We start from the raw sequence: 15,664 nt of genomic DNA, 5'->3' as shown, positions 1-15,664 counted from the left end.
ATAGTCAGTGCTTTCACACAACCCCCACAGTCAGTGCTCCCACACCACCCCCACAGTCAGTGCTCCCACACAACCTCTACAGTCAGTGCTTCCTCACTGCCCCCACAGTCAGTGCTTCCACACCGCCCCCACAGTCAGTGCTTCCACACCACCCCCACAGTCAGTGCTCTCACACCACCTCTACAGTCAGTGCTCCCACACCACCCCCATAGTCAGTGCTCCCACACCACCCCCCACAGTCAGTGTCCCACGCCACCCCCACAGTCAGTGCTCCCACCCCACCCTACAGTCAGTGCTCCCACACCACCCCCACCGTCAGTGCTCTCACACCACCCCCACAGTCAGTGCTCCCACACCACCCCCACAGTGAGTGCTCCCACACCACCTCCACAGTCAGTGCTCTCACACCACCCCCATAGTCAGTGCTCCCACACCACCCCCCACAGTCAGTGTCCCACGCCACCCCCACAGTCAGTGCTCCCACCCCACCCTACAGTCAGTGCTCCCACACCACCCCCACCGTCAGTGCTCTCACACCACCCCCACAGTCAGTGCTCCCACACCACCCCCACAGTGAGTGCTCCCACACCACCTCCACAGTCAGTACTTTCACACTACCCAGACAGTTAGAACCATCACACCGCTCTTCAACCAGTGCTTCCAAAACATCCCCAAGTGTATGCTGCTACACCCCCGCAGTCTGGACCCCTCACACCCCCGCAGTCTGGACCCCTCACACCCCCACAGTCTGGACCCCTCACACCCCCGCAGTCTGGACCCCTCACACCCCCGCAGTCTGGACCCCTCACACCCCTGCAGTCTGGACCCCTCACACCTCCACAAGTCAATGCCCTCACACCATATCTCAGTCTGCATTTCTTCACCCCCCACAGCCAGGACCACAACAGTCAGTGCTTCCACCCCCCCCACAGTCTGGAGCCCTCACACCTCCACAAGTCAATGCCCTCAAACCATACCACAGTCTGCATTTCTTCACCCCACCCCACCCCCACAGCCAGGACCACCACATTCAGTGCTTCCACAACCTCCCCACAGTGCTTACATCCACACTTCCATGTACAACACACAATACAATGAGGCTCTGTCATACAGAGCGGCCACCAGGCTGTGTAAGTGTGGTAGGACAGCCAGGGCCTTGAGTGCATTGTGGGGGCTCCAGGCGTAGTGAGTTACTTCTCTTTCTGGAGTCTATATTCTGTTCACAGATCTCTGGATACCTGGGACGTCTGTGAGCTGGAGGGAGGGAGCGCAGCTTTGAGCTCTACTGCTGGTCCTAATTAGAAAGGGGGATGTCTATGCACCGCTGTGGAGAAGGGGGCACTTTGCGGCGTATGATCATGCATGGCAGCAGGCACCCTGTATTGTAACTCACATTCAGCAATGAGTAGCATCCATTCAGGTGGCTGTAGGGAGTGGACTGACTATGGCCACGGCGTGGCATGGTAAGTCGCCAGGCGTGAGAAGGAAGCCCGGGGCCTGGCTGTGCCACATGCAACCATGTACGTCACGGTACCCTACACACAGCCGTTGCCTCATTTCATGATATGGCTTAGAGCAGTGATCCGTTGGCCACTTCCATCCGCCTTCAGCTACAGACCACCATGTGAGTTCAAGGCATCTCTCGACTCCATTCCCAGCACAAAATGGATGCCAGAGAAGGAAGGGGGTGAAGGGGACTTCCTGTTTGGTTCTGTACAGGAATGGGACCCTCTACTGAGGTAAGCATTGCTTGACTTGGGTACCTTGGAGGACAGGCCACCTCTTCATCCGCTCCCGCCCACTGAAGTCTGTTCCAAGACACCTTGTTGAAGTGGGTGTCGCTGGGGCCAGACTGAGAACCATGGCCATCCTTGGCAAGAAAGCTCAGACGAGCCCCATGTTGGAAGCCCAATCTTCGGAAAGAGTTGATACGGTTTGTCGTCCAGAAAAGCAGCTAAGAGACAGAGGCCAGCGGTGCACTCTGCAGGACACGTTTGAAATATATTGGCTAAATCCTTAGGACTGACTACCTGAGAGTTCTGGAGGGACATTCATGACTTGCAACATGTCAGTGTCCAAGAGCGCAGGGCACATTACATCTCCACAGCAGACAATCATGCACGTGCTGATAAGAATACAGGAACCTACCAAAATAAGAGGATTAGACACGTTTTCCTTTCACCTCTCCCTCCCTCCAACTAGAAATTATAAAACTGCACAGGCCTTCGACCCAAATCCCAACAGGACCCCAGAAATTGAATGGCTTGTGTCGATCGAAGTCCCATAAGACTCGGCCCCGGGACACACTGTCCAGACACAAAAAGGCACAGAAAACAGATTTTCAATTATTGTAGGGCTGGATATAGGAAAGTTAAGCTGTCCTACAAGGTTTAGCAATAGGCAATGTCTCGGGGGGAGGGGCGCGGGGGGTGGAAGCGAGACTGCACCCCCATGCCTGAGCTCTCAGGGGGCGACATTTGTATCATCGCCAGATCCTGGGAGGGAGGCCCCTCATCTGTTGGGGCACTCGCAGCACAGCTGTGTGGAGACTTTACTCTGGCCCAAGCCAGGACAGGGCTGCCATGCTCTTAATGGGACAGGTGCAGCATTGCTCTGCAGCCAGCAGACGGGTCATGGATAGGAGTTGGATCCAGAGTCAGCTGGCCAGTGTTTTCCTCTCTGTATTTTGACGCTCCTCTCAATCTGACGTGGTGGCCTTCCTGTGTCATCGAATGAAGAGATTATGATCTGGTAGTTGTAGGTGCTTTGAAGTTATTGTGCTGCTCTAACTCAGAGCCCTGTCTACAGAACAGAGGAAGGGGTAGAGCGTGACACCTCTGGACTCTGAAGCGGTGCCTGGTTGGGTGTCTTGGCGCCTGCATCATGGCTGTCAGGGTGCACCCTCCGTTGCATGACGGTGTTGTGTCAGAGCAGTCACAGCTGTCTTTATAACAGAGCAGTCAGGGGCATGGGTGCTTATCGGTACCTTCCAAGTCTTACAGGGTGATATCGAAACCGACTCGGTATTCAGTAAAGTAAGAGTGCGCCATGGCGCTCTTTATAGAAAATGGAAGACCGTGCTATCACAGCCACGTGTGCGGAATAATAGACGCTCCTTCAGAAATGGTAGGATAGGGGAAGAATGGGAGACCCCCAGAACAGCCTCCTGGGGAATAAACTGAAAGGGCATTCCAACATGGCTGCTCGTGGTAGACAATGGGCAATGCATCCTAGGCAGCCCTCTGTTAGCTTCCTTCCAACATGGCTGCTCGTGGTAGACAATGGGCAATGCAACCTAGGCAGCCCTCTTTTAGCTTCCTTCCAACATGGCTGCTCGTAGTAGACAATGGGCAATCCATCCTAGGCAGGTCTCTTCTAGCTTCCTTCCAACATGGCTGCTCGTGGTAGACAATGGGCAATGCATCCTAGGCAGCCCTCTTTTAGCTTCCTTCCAACATGGCTGCTCGTAGTAGACAATGGGCAATCCATCCTAGGCAGGTCTCTTCTAGCTTCCTTCCAACATGGCTGCTCGTGGTAGACAATGGGCAATCCATCCTAGGCGGCCTTCTTCTAGCTTCCTTCCAACATGGCTGCTCGTGGTAGACAATGGGCAATCCATCCTAGGCAGCCCTTTTCTAGCTTCCTTCCAACATGGCTGCTCGTGGTAGACAATGGGCAATCCATCCTAGGCAGGTCTCTTCGAGCTTCCTTCCAACATGGCTGCTCATGGTAGACAATGGGCAATCCATCCTAGGCGGCCCTCTTCTAGCTTCCTTCCAACATGGGTGCTCGTGGTAGACAATGGGCAATGCATCCTAGGCAGCCCTCTTCTAGCTTCCTTCCAACATGGCTGCTCGTGGTAGACAATGGGCAATCCATCCTAGGCGGCCCTCTTCTAGCTTCCTTCCAAAATGGGTGCTCATGGTAGACAATGGGCAATCCATCCTAGGAATGTCTCTTCTAGCTTCCTTCCAAGATGGCTCCTAGTGGTAGACAAACGGCAATCCATCCTACGCAGCCCTCTTCTAGCTTCCTACCAACATGGCTGCTCGTGGTAGACAATGGGCAATCTATCCTAGGCGGGTCTCTTCTGGCTTCCTTCCAACATGGCTGCTCGTGGTAGACAATGGGCAATCCATCCTTGGCAGGTCTCTTCTAGCTTCCTTCCAACATGGCTGCTCATGGTAGACAATGGCAAATCCATCCTAGGCGGCCCTCTTATAGCTTCCTTCCAACATGGGTGCTTGTGGTAGACAATGGGCAATGCATCCTAGGCAGCCCTTTTCTAGCTTCCTTCCAACATGGCTGCTTGTAGTAGACAGTGGGCAATGCATCCTAGGCGGGTCTCTTCTAGCTTCCTTCCAACATGGCTGCTCGTGGTAGGCAATGGGCAATCCATCCTAGGCAGCCCTCTTCTAGCTTCCTACCAACGTGGCTGCTCGTGGTAGACAATGGGCAATCCATCCTAGGCGGGTCTCTTCTGGCTTCCTTCCAACATGGCTGCTCGTGGTAGACAATGGGCAATCCATCCTAGGCGGCCTTCTTCTAGCTTCCTTCCAACATAGCTGCTTGTGATAGACAATGGGCAATCCATCCTTGGCAGGTCTCTTCTAGCTTCCTTCCAACATAGCTGCTTGTGGTAGACAATGGGCAATCCATCCTAGGCGGGTCTCTTCTAGCTTCCTTCCAACATGGCTGCTCGAGGTAGACAATGGGCAATCCATCCTAGGCGGGTCTCTTCTAGCTTCCTTCCAACATGGCTGCTTGTGGTAGACAATGGGCAATCCATCCTAGGCAGCCCTTTTCTAGCTGGTAAACAATGGGCACTCCATCCTAGGCAGCACTCTTCTGGCTTCCTTCCAACATGGCTGCTCGTGGTAGACAATGGGCAATCCATCCTAGGCGGCCCTCTTCTAGCTTCCTTCCAACATGGCTGCTCGTTGTAGACAATGGGCAATCCATCCTAGGCAGCCCTTTTCTAGCTGGTAGACAATGGGCAATCCATCCTAGGCGGCACTCTTCTAGCTTCCTTCCAACATGGCTGCTCGTGGTAGACAATGGGCAATCCATCCTAGGCGGCCCTCTTCTAGCTTCCTTCCAACATGGCTGCTCGTTGTAGACAATGGGCAATCCATCCTAGACAGCCCTTTTCTAGCTTCCTTCCAACATGGCTGCTCGTGGTAGACAATGGGCAATCCATTCTAGGCAGGTCTCTTCTAGCTTCCTTCCAACATGGCTGCTCATGGTAGACAATGGGCAATCCATCCTAGGCGGCCCTCGTCTAGCTTCCTTCCAACATGGGTGCTCGTGGTAGACAATAGGCAATGCATCCTAGGCAGCCCTCTTCTAGCTTCCTTCCAACATGGCTGCTCGTGGTAGACAATGGGCAATCCATCCTAGGCGGCCCTCTTCTAGCTTCCTTCCAACATGGGTGCTCATGGTAGACAATGGGCAATCCATCCTAGGCATGTCTCTTCTAGCTTCCTTCCAACATGGCTGCTAGTGGTAGACAATGGGCAATCCATCCTAGGCTGGTCTCTTCTAGCTTCCTTCCAACATGGCTGCTCGTGGTAGGCAATGGGCAATCCATCCTAGGCAGCCCTCTTCTAGCTTCCTACCAACGTGGCTGCTCGTGGTAGACAATGGGCAATCCATCCTAGGCGGGTCTCTTCTGGCTTCCTTCCAACATGGCTGCTCGTGGTAGACAATGGGCAATCCATCCTAGGCGGCCTTCTTCTAGCTTCCTTCCAACATAGCTGCTTGTGATAGACAATGGGCAATCCATCCTTGGCAGGTCTCTTCTAGCTTCCTTCCAACATAGCTGCTTGTGGTAGACAATGGGCAATCCATCCTAGGCGGGTCTCTTCTAGCTTCCTTCCAACATGGCTGCTCGAGGTAGACAATGGGCAATCCATCCTAGGCGGGTCTCTTCTAGCTTCCTTCCAACATGGCTGCTTGTGGTAGACAATGGGCAATCCATCCTAGGCAGCCCTTTTCTAGCTGGTAAACAATGGGCACTCCATCCTAGGCAGCACTCTTCTGGCTTCCTTCCAACATGGCTGCTCGTGGTAGACAATGGGCAATCCATCCTAGGCGGCCCTCTTCTAGCTTCCTTCCAACATGGCTGCTCGTTGTAGACAATGGGCAATCCATCCTAGGCAGCCCTTTTCTAGCTGGTAGACAATGGGCAATCCATCCTAGGCGGCACTCTTCTAGCTTCCTTCCAACATGGCTGCTCGTGGTAGACAATGGGCAATCCATCCTAGGCGGCCCTCTTCTAGCTTCCTTCCAACATGGCTGCTCGTTGTAGACAATGGGCAATCCATCCTAGACAGCCCTTTTCTAGCTTCCTTCCAACATGGCTGCTCGTGGTAGACAATGGGCAATCCATTCTAGGCAGGTCTCTTCTAGCTTCCTTCCAACATGGCTGCTCATGGTAGACAATGGGCAATCCATCCTAGGCGGCCCTCGTCTAGCTTCCTTCCAACATGGGTGCTCGTGGTAGACAATAGGCAATGCATCCTAGGCAGCCCTCTTCTAGCTTCCTTCCAACATGGCTGCTCGTGGTAGACAATGGGCAATCCATCCTAGGCGGCCCTCTTCTAGCTTCCTTCCAACATGGGTGCTCATGGTAGACAATGGGCAATCCATCCTAGGCATGTCTCTTCTAGCTTCCTTCCAACATGGCTGCTAGTGGTAGACAATGGGCAATCCATCCTAGGCTGGTCTCTTCTAGCTTCCTTCCAACATGGCTGCTCGTGGTAGACAATGGGCAATGCATCCTAGGCAGCCCTTTTCTAGCTGGTAGACAATGGGCAATCCATCCTAGGCAGCACTCTTCAAGCTTCCTTCCAACATGGCTGCTCGTGGTAGACAATGGGCAATCCATCCTAGGCGGCCCTCTTCTAGCCTCCTTCCAACATGGCTGCTCGTTGTAGACAATGGGCAATCCATCCTAGGCAGCCCTCTTCTAGCTTCCTACCAACATGGCTGCTCGTGGTAGACAATGGGCAATCCATCCTAGGCAGGTCTCTTCTAGCTTCCTTCCAACATGGCTGCTCGTGGTAGACAATGGTCAATCCATCCATGGCAGGTCTCTTTTGCTTCCTTCCAACATAGCTGCTCATGGTAGACAATGGGCAATCCATCCTAGGCGGCCCTCTTATAGCTTCATTCCAACATGGGTGCTTGTGGTAGACAATGGGCAATGCATCCTAGGCAGCCCTTTTCTAGCTTTCTTCCAACATGGCTGCTCATGGTAGACAATGGGCAATGCATCCTAGGCGGGTCGATTCTAGCTTCCTTTTAACATGGCTGCTCGTGGTAGACAATGGACAATCCATCCTAGGCAGCCCTCTTCTAGCTTCCTACCAACGTGACTGCTCGTGGTAGACAATGGGCAATCCATCCTAGGCAGCCCTCTCCTAGCTTCCTCCCAACATGGCTGCTCGTGATAGACAATGGGCAATCCATCCTTGGCAGGTCTCTTCTAGCTTCCTTCCAATATGGCTGCTTGTGGTAGACAATGGGCAATCCATCCTAGGCGGGTCTCTTCTAGCTTCCTTTCAACATGGCTGCTCGTGGTAGGCAATGGGCAATCCATCCTAGGCAGCCCTCTTCTAGCTTCCTTCCAACATGGCTGCTCGTGATAGACAATGGGCAATCTATCCTAGGCGGGTCTCTTCTAGCTTCCTTCCAACATGGCTGCTTGTGGTAGACAATGGGCAATCCATCCTAGGCAGCTCTTTTCTAGCTGGTAGACAATGGGCAATCCATCCTAGGCAGCACTCTTCTAGCTTCCTTCCAACATGACTACTCACAAGGGTGCAGGGGTGAAGGATCCTTCCAACATGGCTGCCTGTGGGTGAAGAGGAGCTGTAGGAGCCTTCCAACATGACTGCTTGTGTGTGTGGGTGAAGGATCCTTCCAACATGGCTGCCTGTGTGTGAAGAGGAGCTGTAGGAGCCTTCCAACATGGTTGCTAGTATGTGGGGGGTGAAGGATCTTTCCAACATGGCTGCCAGGAAGGGGATCTGTAGGAGCCTTCCAACATGACTGCTTGTGTGTGTGGGGGGGTGAAGGATCCTTCCAACATGCTGCTTGTGGGGGAAAGAAGGGAGGAGCCTTCCAACACGGATGCTCATTGGGGGAGACAGAATACTTCGAACATGGTTGCTTGTGGCAAGAGAACCAGCTTCGTGAAAGAGCAGGGAAAATCCTTACAACACGTCCACTAAACGAGAACAACACAGGGTTCTTCCAAATGGCTGCTCATGGAGAAAAATGACGGGTCCTTCTATCATGGGAGCGGATAGGCAGAGAATGACGGGTCCTTCAATCATGGGAGCGAATAGGCAGAGAATGACAGGTCCTTCTATCATGGGAGCGGTTAGGCAGAGAATGACAGGTCCTTCTATCATGGGAGCGGATGGGCAGAGAATGACGGGTCCTTGTATCATGGGAGCGGATGGGCACAGAATGAAGGGTCCTTCTATCATGGGAGCGGATGGGCAGAGAATGAAGGGTCCTTCAATCATGGGAGCGGATGGGCAGAGAATGAAGGGTCCTTCAATCATGGGAGCGGATGGGCAGAGAATGACAGGTCCTTCTATCATGGGAGCGGATGGGCAGAGAATGACGGGTCCTTGTATCATGGGAGCGGATGGGCACAGAATGAAGGGTCCTTCTATCATGGGAGCGGATGGGCAGAGAATGAAGGGTCCTCCTATCATGGGAGCGGATGGGCAGAGAATGACGGGTCCTTGTATCATGGGAGCGGATGGGCACAGAATGAAGGGTTCTTCTATCATGGGAGCGGATGGGCAGAGAATGAAGAGTCCTATCATGGGAGCGGATGGGGAGAGAATGAAGGGTCCTTGTATCATGGGAGCGGATGGGGAGAGAATGACGGGTCCCTCAATCATGGGAGCGGATGGGCAGAGAATGAAGGGTCCTTGTATCATGGGAGTGGATAAGCAGAGAATGAAGGGTCCTTGTATCATGGGAGCGGATGGGCACAGAATGAAGGGTCCTTCTATCAAGGGAGCGGATGGGCAGAGAATGAAGGGTCCTTCTATCATGGGAGCGGATGGGCAGAGAATGACGGGTCCTTCAATCATGCTGTCCTAGAGGAAGAATAGGTGCTCTGATCTGAGAGAAATTGAGTATCCTGACAAATTGTAAACTTGCCTGCAGATGGTGCTTAAGGGGCATTTAGTGCGATGTCAGTCAGCAGGTAGGCAAGGTACCCTGAAAAGATGAAGTTTGCATCCGAACAGAAGCCATTTTCCCTTTCTATGGCCTGTCTGTATAAGGCTTATCAACTCCGTCTTGTGAGCCTGGACTTATAATCATGCTAGTCACATGACTCCACTCTACCAAGGGTTACGTACTTGGCCGCATAAATGTGCGAAGCCACATGAATAGATGATTGGAGGTTGCAACATGAATAGATGATTGGAGGTTGCCACATGATCTGGTCCTAGGTTTTACAGCGCCAAGATGCTCCCTTGGGAGCGAACGTTAGCGCTCTATAAATACCTATCCAATATCCAATATCCAATACATGACCAAAGTAGTGTAGGTTGTCACGTGAAGGCAGAATTGTGGGTCATCACATGACTGCCTCCATTGGCAGAGGTGTTGCTGTGTTTTAGAGTCAAGGCCCAGCTGGTGTCCTCTACAAGTGAGAGGGTGGTCTGATTCTCAAACGCGGGGATGTTATCTCGAGGCAGATGGTTTTCCACCAGCCGACTCACCTGGGCATTTTTGGGCGCACTTTGCCTGTTTTGTCTGTAACAGGATCTGGAGTGGGCACCTCATCCTCTCTTGAACCACTGACTCTGAGGCAGGGCTTTGTATGAGAAACCATTAGGCTTTGCCAATATTTTTGCAAAATTAGGGATAGAACGAGGGTGTTCCCGAGGTACTCCCGATAACTGTCTTCTCCCCTGAAGAAGCACCCTACCTGTGCAGGTAACGCCTGCCCAATTTCTGCCCTCCTAGAAGTGCCCAGAGGCAGCAGAAAGCCATAGGGAGGACATGCTTTAGAGCACATCTGGGGCCCGTGGGCCAATGGGGCCACAGTGTCAACCGGTCCTGTTAAGCCCTTTGCCTAGAGCCTGCTGCTTGGGGCTTCAGTGCACTGTAAGCTAGCGCCTAGATGTGGGACATCCAGAAGATGACATTTAAGAGCCGTACTTGACAATATTGGGCTAGCCACATGCGACTCTTACATGCCATCTTTTAGATCCAAAATGGCGACTGTGTGCTCTTTACAAGGGTGGACCTGCAGCTCAAGTCAAACTTCTTAGTACTTTTCTCAGAAATTTACAAATTTCTAGGATCTTCCTGGGAGAAACTGGCCTCCTACCTCCCAGCTACGTGGGAGAAGACATTCCCTTCCTGCTGCCTGAGGAGCCCCCTTCTTGAAAGCATGATCTCCCTGAGACAAGTAATGTAGCTGATACTTCACTGGCCCTTTAAGAGAGGTGGGATCAGACGTCTGCACTTCCTGCCATGGCCACGTGGGCTAGTGGGCCTTGTTTTTCATGCAGCTAAGTTACTGTGCTCTGAAGCTCCTCGCTCCCTGAACGTCTGCTGAGGCAGCAGTGCTATCCTATATGTTTGTGCCTTCTGCTCTGTATTATTTTATGTGAATACAGGGTTTTATGGCCACAGGCTTGCCGGAGTTCATGTCTCTGGCCTGTGCTGTCAGCACAGAAGTTCATACCCTCTCAGGCAATGAATGCGCTATACAAATCAATATAACCTAACATACACTGATGCAGGTTTCATCTTTAAAACACAGTGGGTTTTCCAGGCAATGTTTTTGCCTTGGACTGATACAATCCAAATGGAATGGAAGGTAGTTTGTGTATACGAGGAGTTGGCAGCCCTTACCACCCAGCAGAGCAATAAGAGGTGAGAGATACCCACCCATTGCCCTAGTAGAGGACTACAAAGCCTGAGGTACCCCACAGTCATGACCAACTCATTCTGTTTCCGGCTCACCGCTCATACAAGTGCATAAAGAGGCACTTTCTCTCTCTCCCTTTCTATCACCCTCTCTCGCTCTCTCTCTCTCTCTCTCTCTCTCACTCTATCTCCCTCTCTCTCAAGTCTTTTGGGGATTGTGGGGGAACAGCAAATTGTTTGGAGACACCTCTCGGGACCAAGACATGCATTTTCTGGGGACAAGTTACAGCAACCGTAACTCACTTTCCTGACCACACAGTACAAAAAGACAACATCTTTAAAAAAACAACCGACCCAGCTCTTCAAAAAGTGCTTCTTACTGGCCCAGGCAGTGTCTAAGCACTAACAAAATACAATTGAGTTAACTGAGGCACAGGGGATAGAGTGACCTGCAGAAGATCGCACGGGATCTGCTGACCCGAGGGCCAGGGCCTTTCATCAATCTCTTCCTTCCCAATAGTTTGGGATATCACCCAGTCCTGGCGCCCAGGTCCGATGCTCCTCGTACATCAACCCACTCATGGAGCAATGCAGCATATGGCATGCTAAAGTCTGGTTCCCTGAGCTTCTCAGGAGAGTTTCAAGAATTGGAATCATCTCCCGTTAACACTCGTCTGTGTTCAATGCCTGGATCTCAACAAGGAACAAAAGCAGATATTTTGGGCTGAGCATCAAGACGATGGAGAGCATGTAAGTCATCAAAGGCTATTCTGCCCATCAGTATGCTGTTTCTCCTAGGTACCCTCAACCGTAGCTAAAGCATCTTCACGTCCCAAGCCAAACCCACCGAAAACATCCCTGGAGACATCTTCATCCGTAGTCTCACTCTTGCTAGCCATGGAGATATCTCCATTTAATGTTCAACTCCTGACCACAACTGGAGATAACTCCTTTCGAGATCCCACTACGGCCAACGCCTGAAGGTATGTCCAACCAGTGTCCATCACTTGACCAGAGCTGTAGAGATCTCCAATCAGTGACCAACTCCTGATAAGGGCTTGAGCTTTTCCCATCCAAGCCCCGGCTTCTGCCCAATCATTGAGATATCTCCATCGAAATCCCAAACTTCGCCATCCCTCGAGATATCTTCACCTAAGGGACCGTCCATAAGTAGGCTTGGAGATATCTACATAAAAAGTTCAATTCTTGACCAGCAGTCAATATATCTCCATTAAGTACCCAAATACTGACCAGCCCTGGAGAGCTCTCCCTACAGTGCACTGTGAGTGCCCATGCCGTACGTTCCACCACACAAAGGATCAACAACACTGACAATCACTGTGAATCCTCCCAGACATGGTACAGCTAATGTTCAGCTCTGGTGATCTCTTGACACTGGAGATTCATCCTTATAAATGTTCCAAATGAGAACCTGTCATTGGTCAGCCCTGTTATTTTATCCAACCATGAGCCTGTCTTTTGCTGTGCTCTAGAAATCTCTCCACAGACGATTGAACAGTTGGCTAGTTTTGGTACTATCTTCACATTAGATCCCATGAGTAATTGGCCTGGTGAACTCTGTAGATAAGCCCTAATAATAGATTAGGTTTGGAGTTCTCACCCAACAGGATCACATGTAATAGATGTGTAGATCTGATATCCTCTCCCCGTAGAACCCTGTAATCCTGAACCTTTGAAAAATCTCCAAATATGATTCCATCATTGCACAGTTATGGTAATCTGTTTCCACCATTGCGCAGCCCTAGTTATTCCCACAGGCAGGTTCCCAACACTATGCAGCACAGGAGATCTTTCCACAATAGATCCCATCTTTGCATAGTCTCAGGCAGGTTTCCATCGCTGTGCAGCATGCAAGATCTTTCCACAATGGAGCCCACCATTTCACAGCCCTAATGATCTTCTCAGGCAAACTCCTATCATCTTGCAGAACAGGAGTTCCTTATGCACAGGAGGACACCATTGTAATCTCTCCAGTCAGCATAAACCAATACCACTGTTGGTTCCTGGTGATCTCTCCACAGAGTATGCTTTTGGTATTTGGCCTTCAAATCCATCGGAGAGGATTCCGTCTTTCCTCACCAATGGTAATATTCCAGAGAGAACAGCATCCTTGCTCAGCCTCAGGAATCTGTTCAGGAGAATCCCACCACTGCTCTGTCCTGACGACGTCTCCAGGCCTGATCCCGACATTGCTCAGCTCTAGTCCTGTCACCAGACAGCATCCCAGCACTATTGGCTCATGGCCCTGTTTCCAGTCAGCCCTGTTCTGCTTTTCAGGAATGGCCTCAATGTCAACTCATCCCTGTGCCTGGCTCCAGACCGACTTCCATCTTTGCTACTCCTTGGGCCTGTCTTCGGACAGTATCCCTATGTTGTTCTGTCACAGCCCCTCTCCCGTCATGATTACATTTTTGCACTGCCCTGTTCTTCTCTTAATACAAGGTGTAATTTTTTACTGTCGTGACACCGCCTGCAGCTCCAGGCACCTTCTCCTGTCAAGCTAGACCATGCCCCGGTTCAGCCAAGCACCTTACATTAGCCATCCCTGACGTGCTGTTCTTCTGCAAGGATGTCCATGGGGAAAGGCTGCGTTCATACATCCAGGTCCAGTAGTTCCCCTTGGGTTATACCCGGACGGCAGGGCCAGAGCCTGCGGTAAGCGGGACGGTGGAGCCACAGTCGTAGTCCAGATCTACCACTGCATGGGTCCCAGCGATCACGCCACTCATCGATGGGCCCGTCTGACGCTCGCGGAAGTGCTGGATGTAGCTCTAGGAGAGACAAAAAAGACACGTGAGGCCCACAAATCTAAAAAGATATTACCCCCACCCCTCCACCCACCCACCACCCTACATCCTTCCTCCATCTGAGCAAACCTCCTCGTCTGAACCTAAAGATCCAGCTTATGAACCCGGCATTCCCTCTCAGGGTCGAACTCCCGGGTTCATCCCCTCTACAGTTTTTACCTTGTCTGTTGTGTTGATTTTACATTACAAATCTCGCTGGTTGATTCCCTTTTTTGTCTATTCCATCTCTGATTTAATGTTCGCTCAATCTCATTCCTTGTCTGGCTCTAATCTTCTGTAGTTCACTCCCTCTGATTCATGATATCACTACTTTCTGATTCTTACCCTCTCTGGATCACTGGCACCCTTGTTTATTCCCTCTCTTGGTGATTGCCTCACTGGTTCATTTACTCAAATTAAGTTCCTCTCTGGTGCATTACTTGTCTAACCTGTTCTCTTCCTCTTCTGTTCTACTGTTGACTTGATATCTACCTAGCTCTTTCCTGGATTCTTTGCCAATGGTTCATTTTCTCCCTGGTTTATTTCCTCTCTGTGTGAGATCATGTCTGGTTGATTGTATCTACACTATTGTTTCACTGGTGCATTCCCTTTCTCATGTATTCCCTTTCCGGTTCATTGTTTCTCTGCTCCATGCCCTCTGTGCCTAGTGTATTCCCTCTTTGTGTGTTTCCATAGTTGCTTCATTCTGGGTCTGATTCATCCCTACTCTGGAACTTGTGGTGTCTCTAGTTTGAAATCTCTTAGGATCATCCACTCCATAGTTCATTCCCACTCTGCACAATTCTCCTTCATTACCTCTGGTGTGATGTCATTCTATGTATTTGGTGTCTATTGAGTTACTTTTCTAGATCCTTCCCATGGCAAGGATCCATCGTTGGAACCGCAAGCCTCATGTTTTATGTCCTCTGCTTCCCTTGGCTTTATACGGTTGACTTTACTTGGTCAGTGGCTCACAGTCCTTGGCCCCAAGATATTACTGGTGGCTAAGGCAAGACATGCCTCTATTGAAGATGGTGGAAAGGTGCACACCTTGAGGTCTGGCCTCTGGGTCATCAGTGTTGATTCTGGGCACCCTCACATCCCATAGAAGCAAGGCTCGCGTGTCTGGACTCGAAAACAAAGTCAGATGCAGGTGTAACAGACAGACCTGGCATCTTGAGGACATCTTATCATTGGATCCTCTAGAAGATACCAGGGTGTCTTTTACATACTTGGCTTCTTGAGGACATCTTATCACTGGATCCTCTAGAAGATACCAGGGCGTCTTTTACAGACTTGGCATCTTGAGGACATCTTATCACTGGATCCTCTAGAAGATACCAGGGCGTCTTTTACAGACTTGGCTTCTTGAGGACATCTTATCACTGGATCTTCTAGAAGATACCAAGGTGTCTTTTACAGACTTGGCATCTTGAGGACATATTATCATTGCATCCTCTAGAAGATACCAGGGTGTCTTTTACAGACTTGGCATCTTGAGGACATCTTATCACTGGATCCTCTAGAAGATACCAGGGCGCCGTTTACAGACTTGGCATCTTGAGGACATCTTATCATTGGATCCTCTAGAAGATACCAGGGTGTCTTTTACAGACCTGGCACCTGGAGGACATCTTATCATTGGATCCTCTAGAAGATACCAGGATGTCTTTTACATACTTGGCTTCTTGAGGACATCTTATCACTGGATCCTCTAGAAGATACCAGGGCGTCTTTTACAGACTTGGCATCTTGAGGACATCTTATCACTGGATCCTCTAGAAGATACCAGGGCGTCTTTTACAGACTTGGCTTCTTGAGGACATCTTATCACTGGATCCTCTAGAAGATACCAGGGTGTCTTTTACAGACTTGGCTTCTTGAGGACATCTTATCATTGGATCCTCTAGAAGTCAGGATTTCTTTTTGGGATGGGACCA

General features: G+C 50.9%; 1 protein-coding gene across 3 annotated transcripts in view; it reads right to left on the bottom strand.

The window, feature by feature from the left end:
* Window positions 1–957: 957 nt before the first annotated feature.
* TMEM198 (transmembrane protein 198) overlaps window positions 958–15,664 on the bottom strand; it is a 328,796-nt gene continuing 314,089 nt past the window's right edge. For all 3 annotated transcript variants that reach the window (XM_085650174.1, XM_085650172.1, XM_085650173.1), the window contains exon 5: window positions 958–13,709. In XM_085650174.1, coding sequence (XP_085506300.1) covers window positions 13,563–13,709 — 147 coding nt within the window. In that variant the 3' untranslated portion in view covers window positions 958–13,562. The remainder of the gene's footprint in view (window positions 13,710–15,664) is intronic.

The sequence above is a fragment of the Triturus cristatus genome, chromosome 3_2, assembly GCF_964204655.1.
Source record: "Triturus cristatus chromosome 3_2, aTriCri1.1, whole genome shotgun sequence".
In the NCBI taxonomy this organism is placed as follows: Eukaryota; Metazoa; Chordata; class Amphibia; order Caudata; family Salamandridae; genus Triturus; species Triturus cristatus.
The sequence above is the reverse complement of the archived record's forward strand: the minus strand, read 5'-3'. Positions and strand labels throughout refer to the sequence as shown.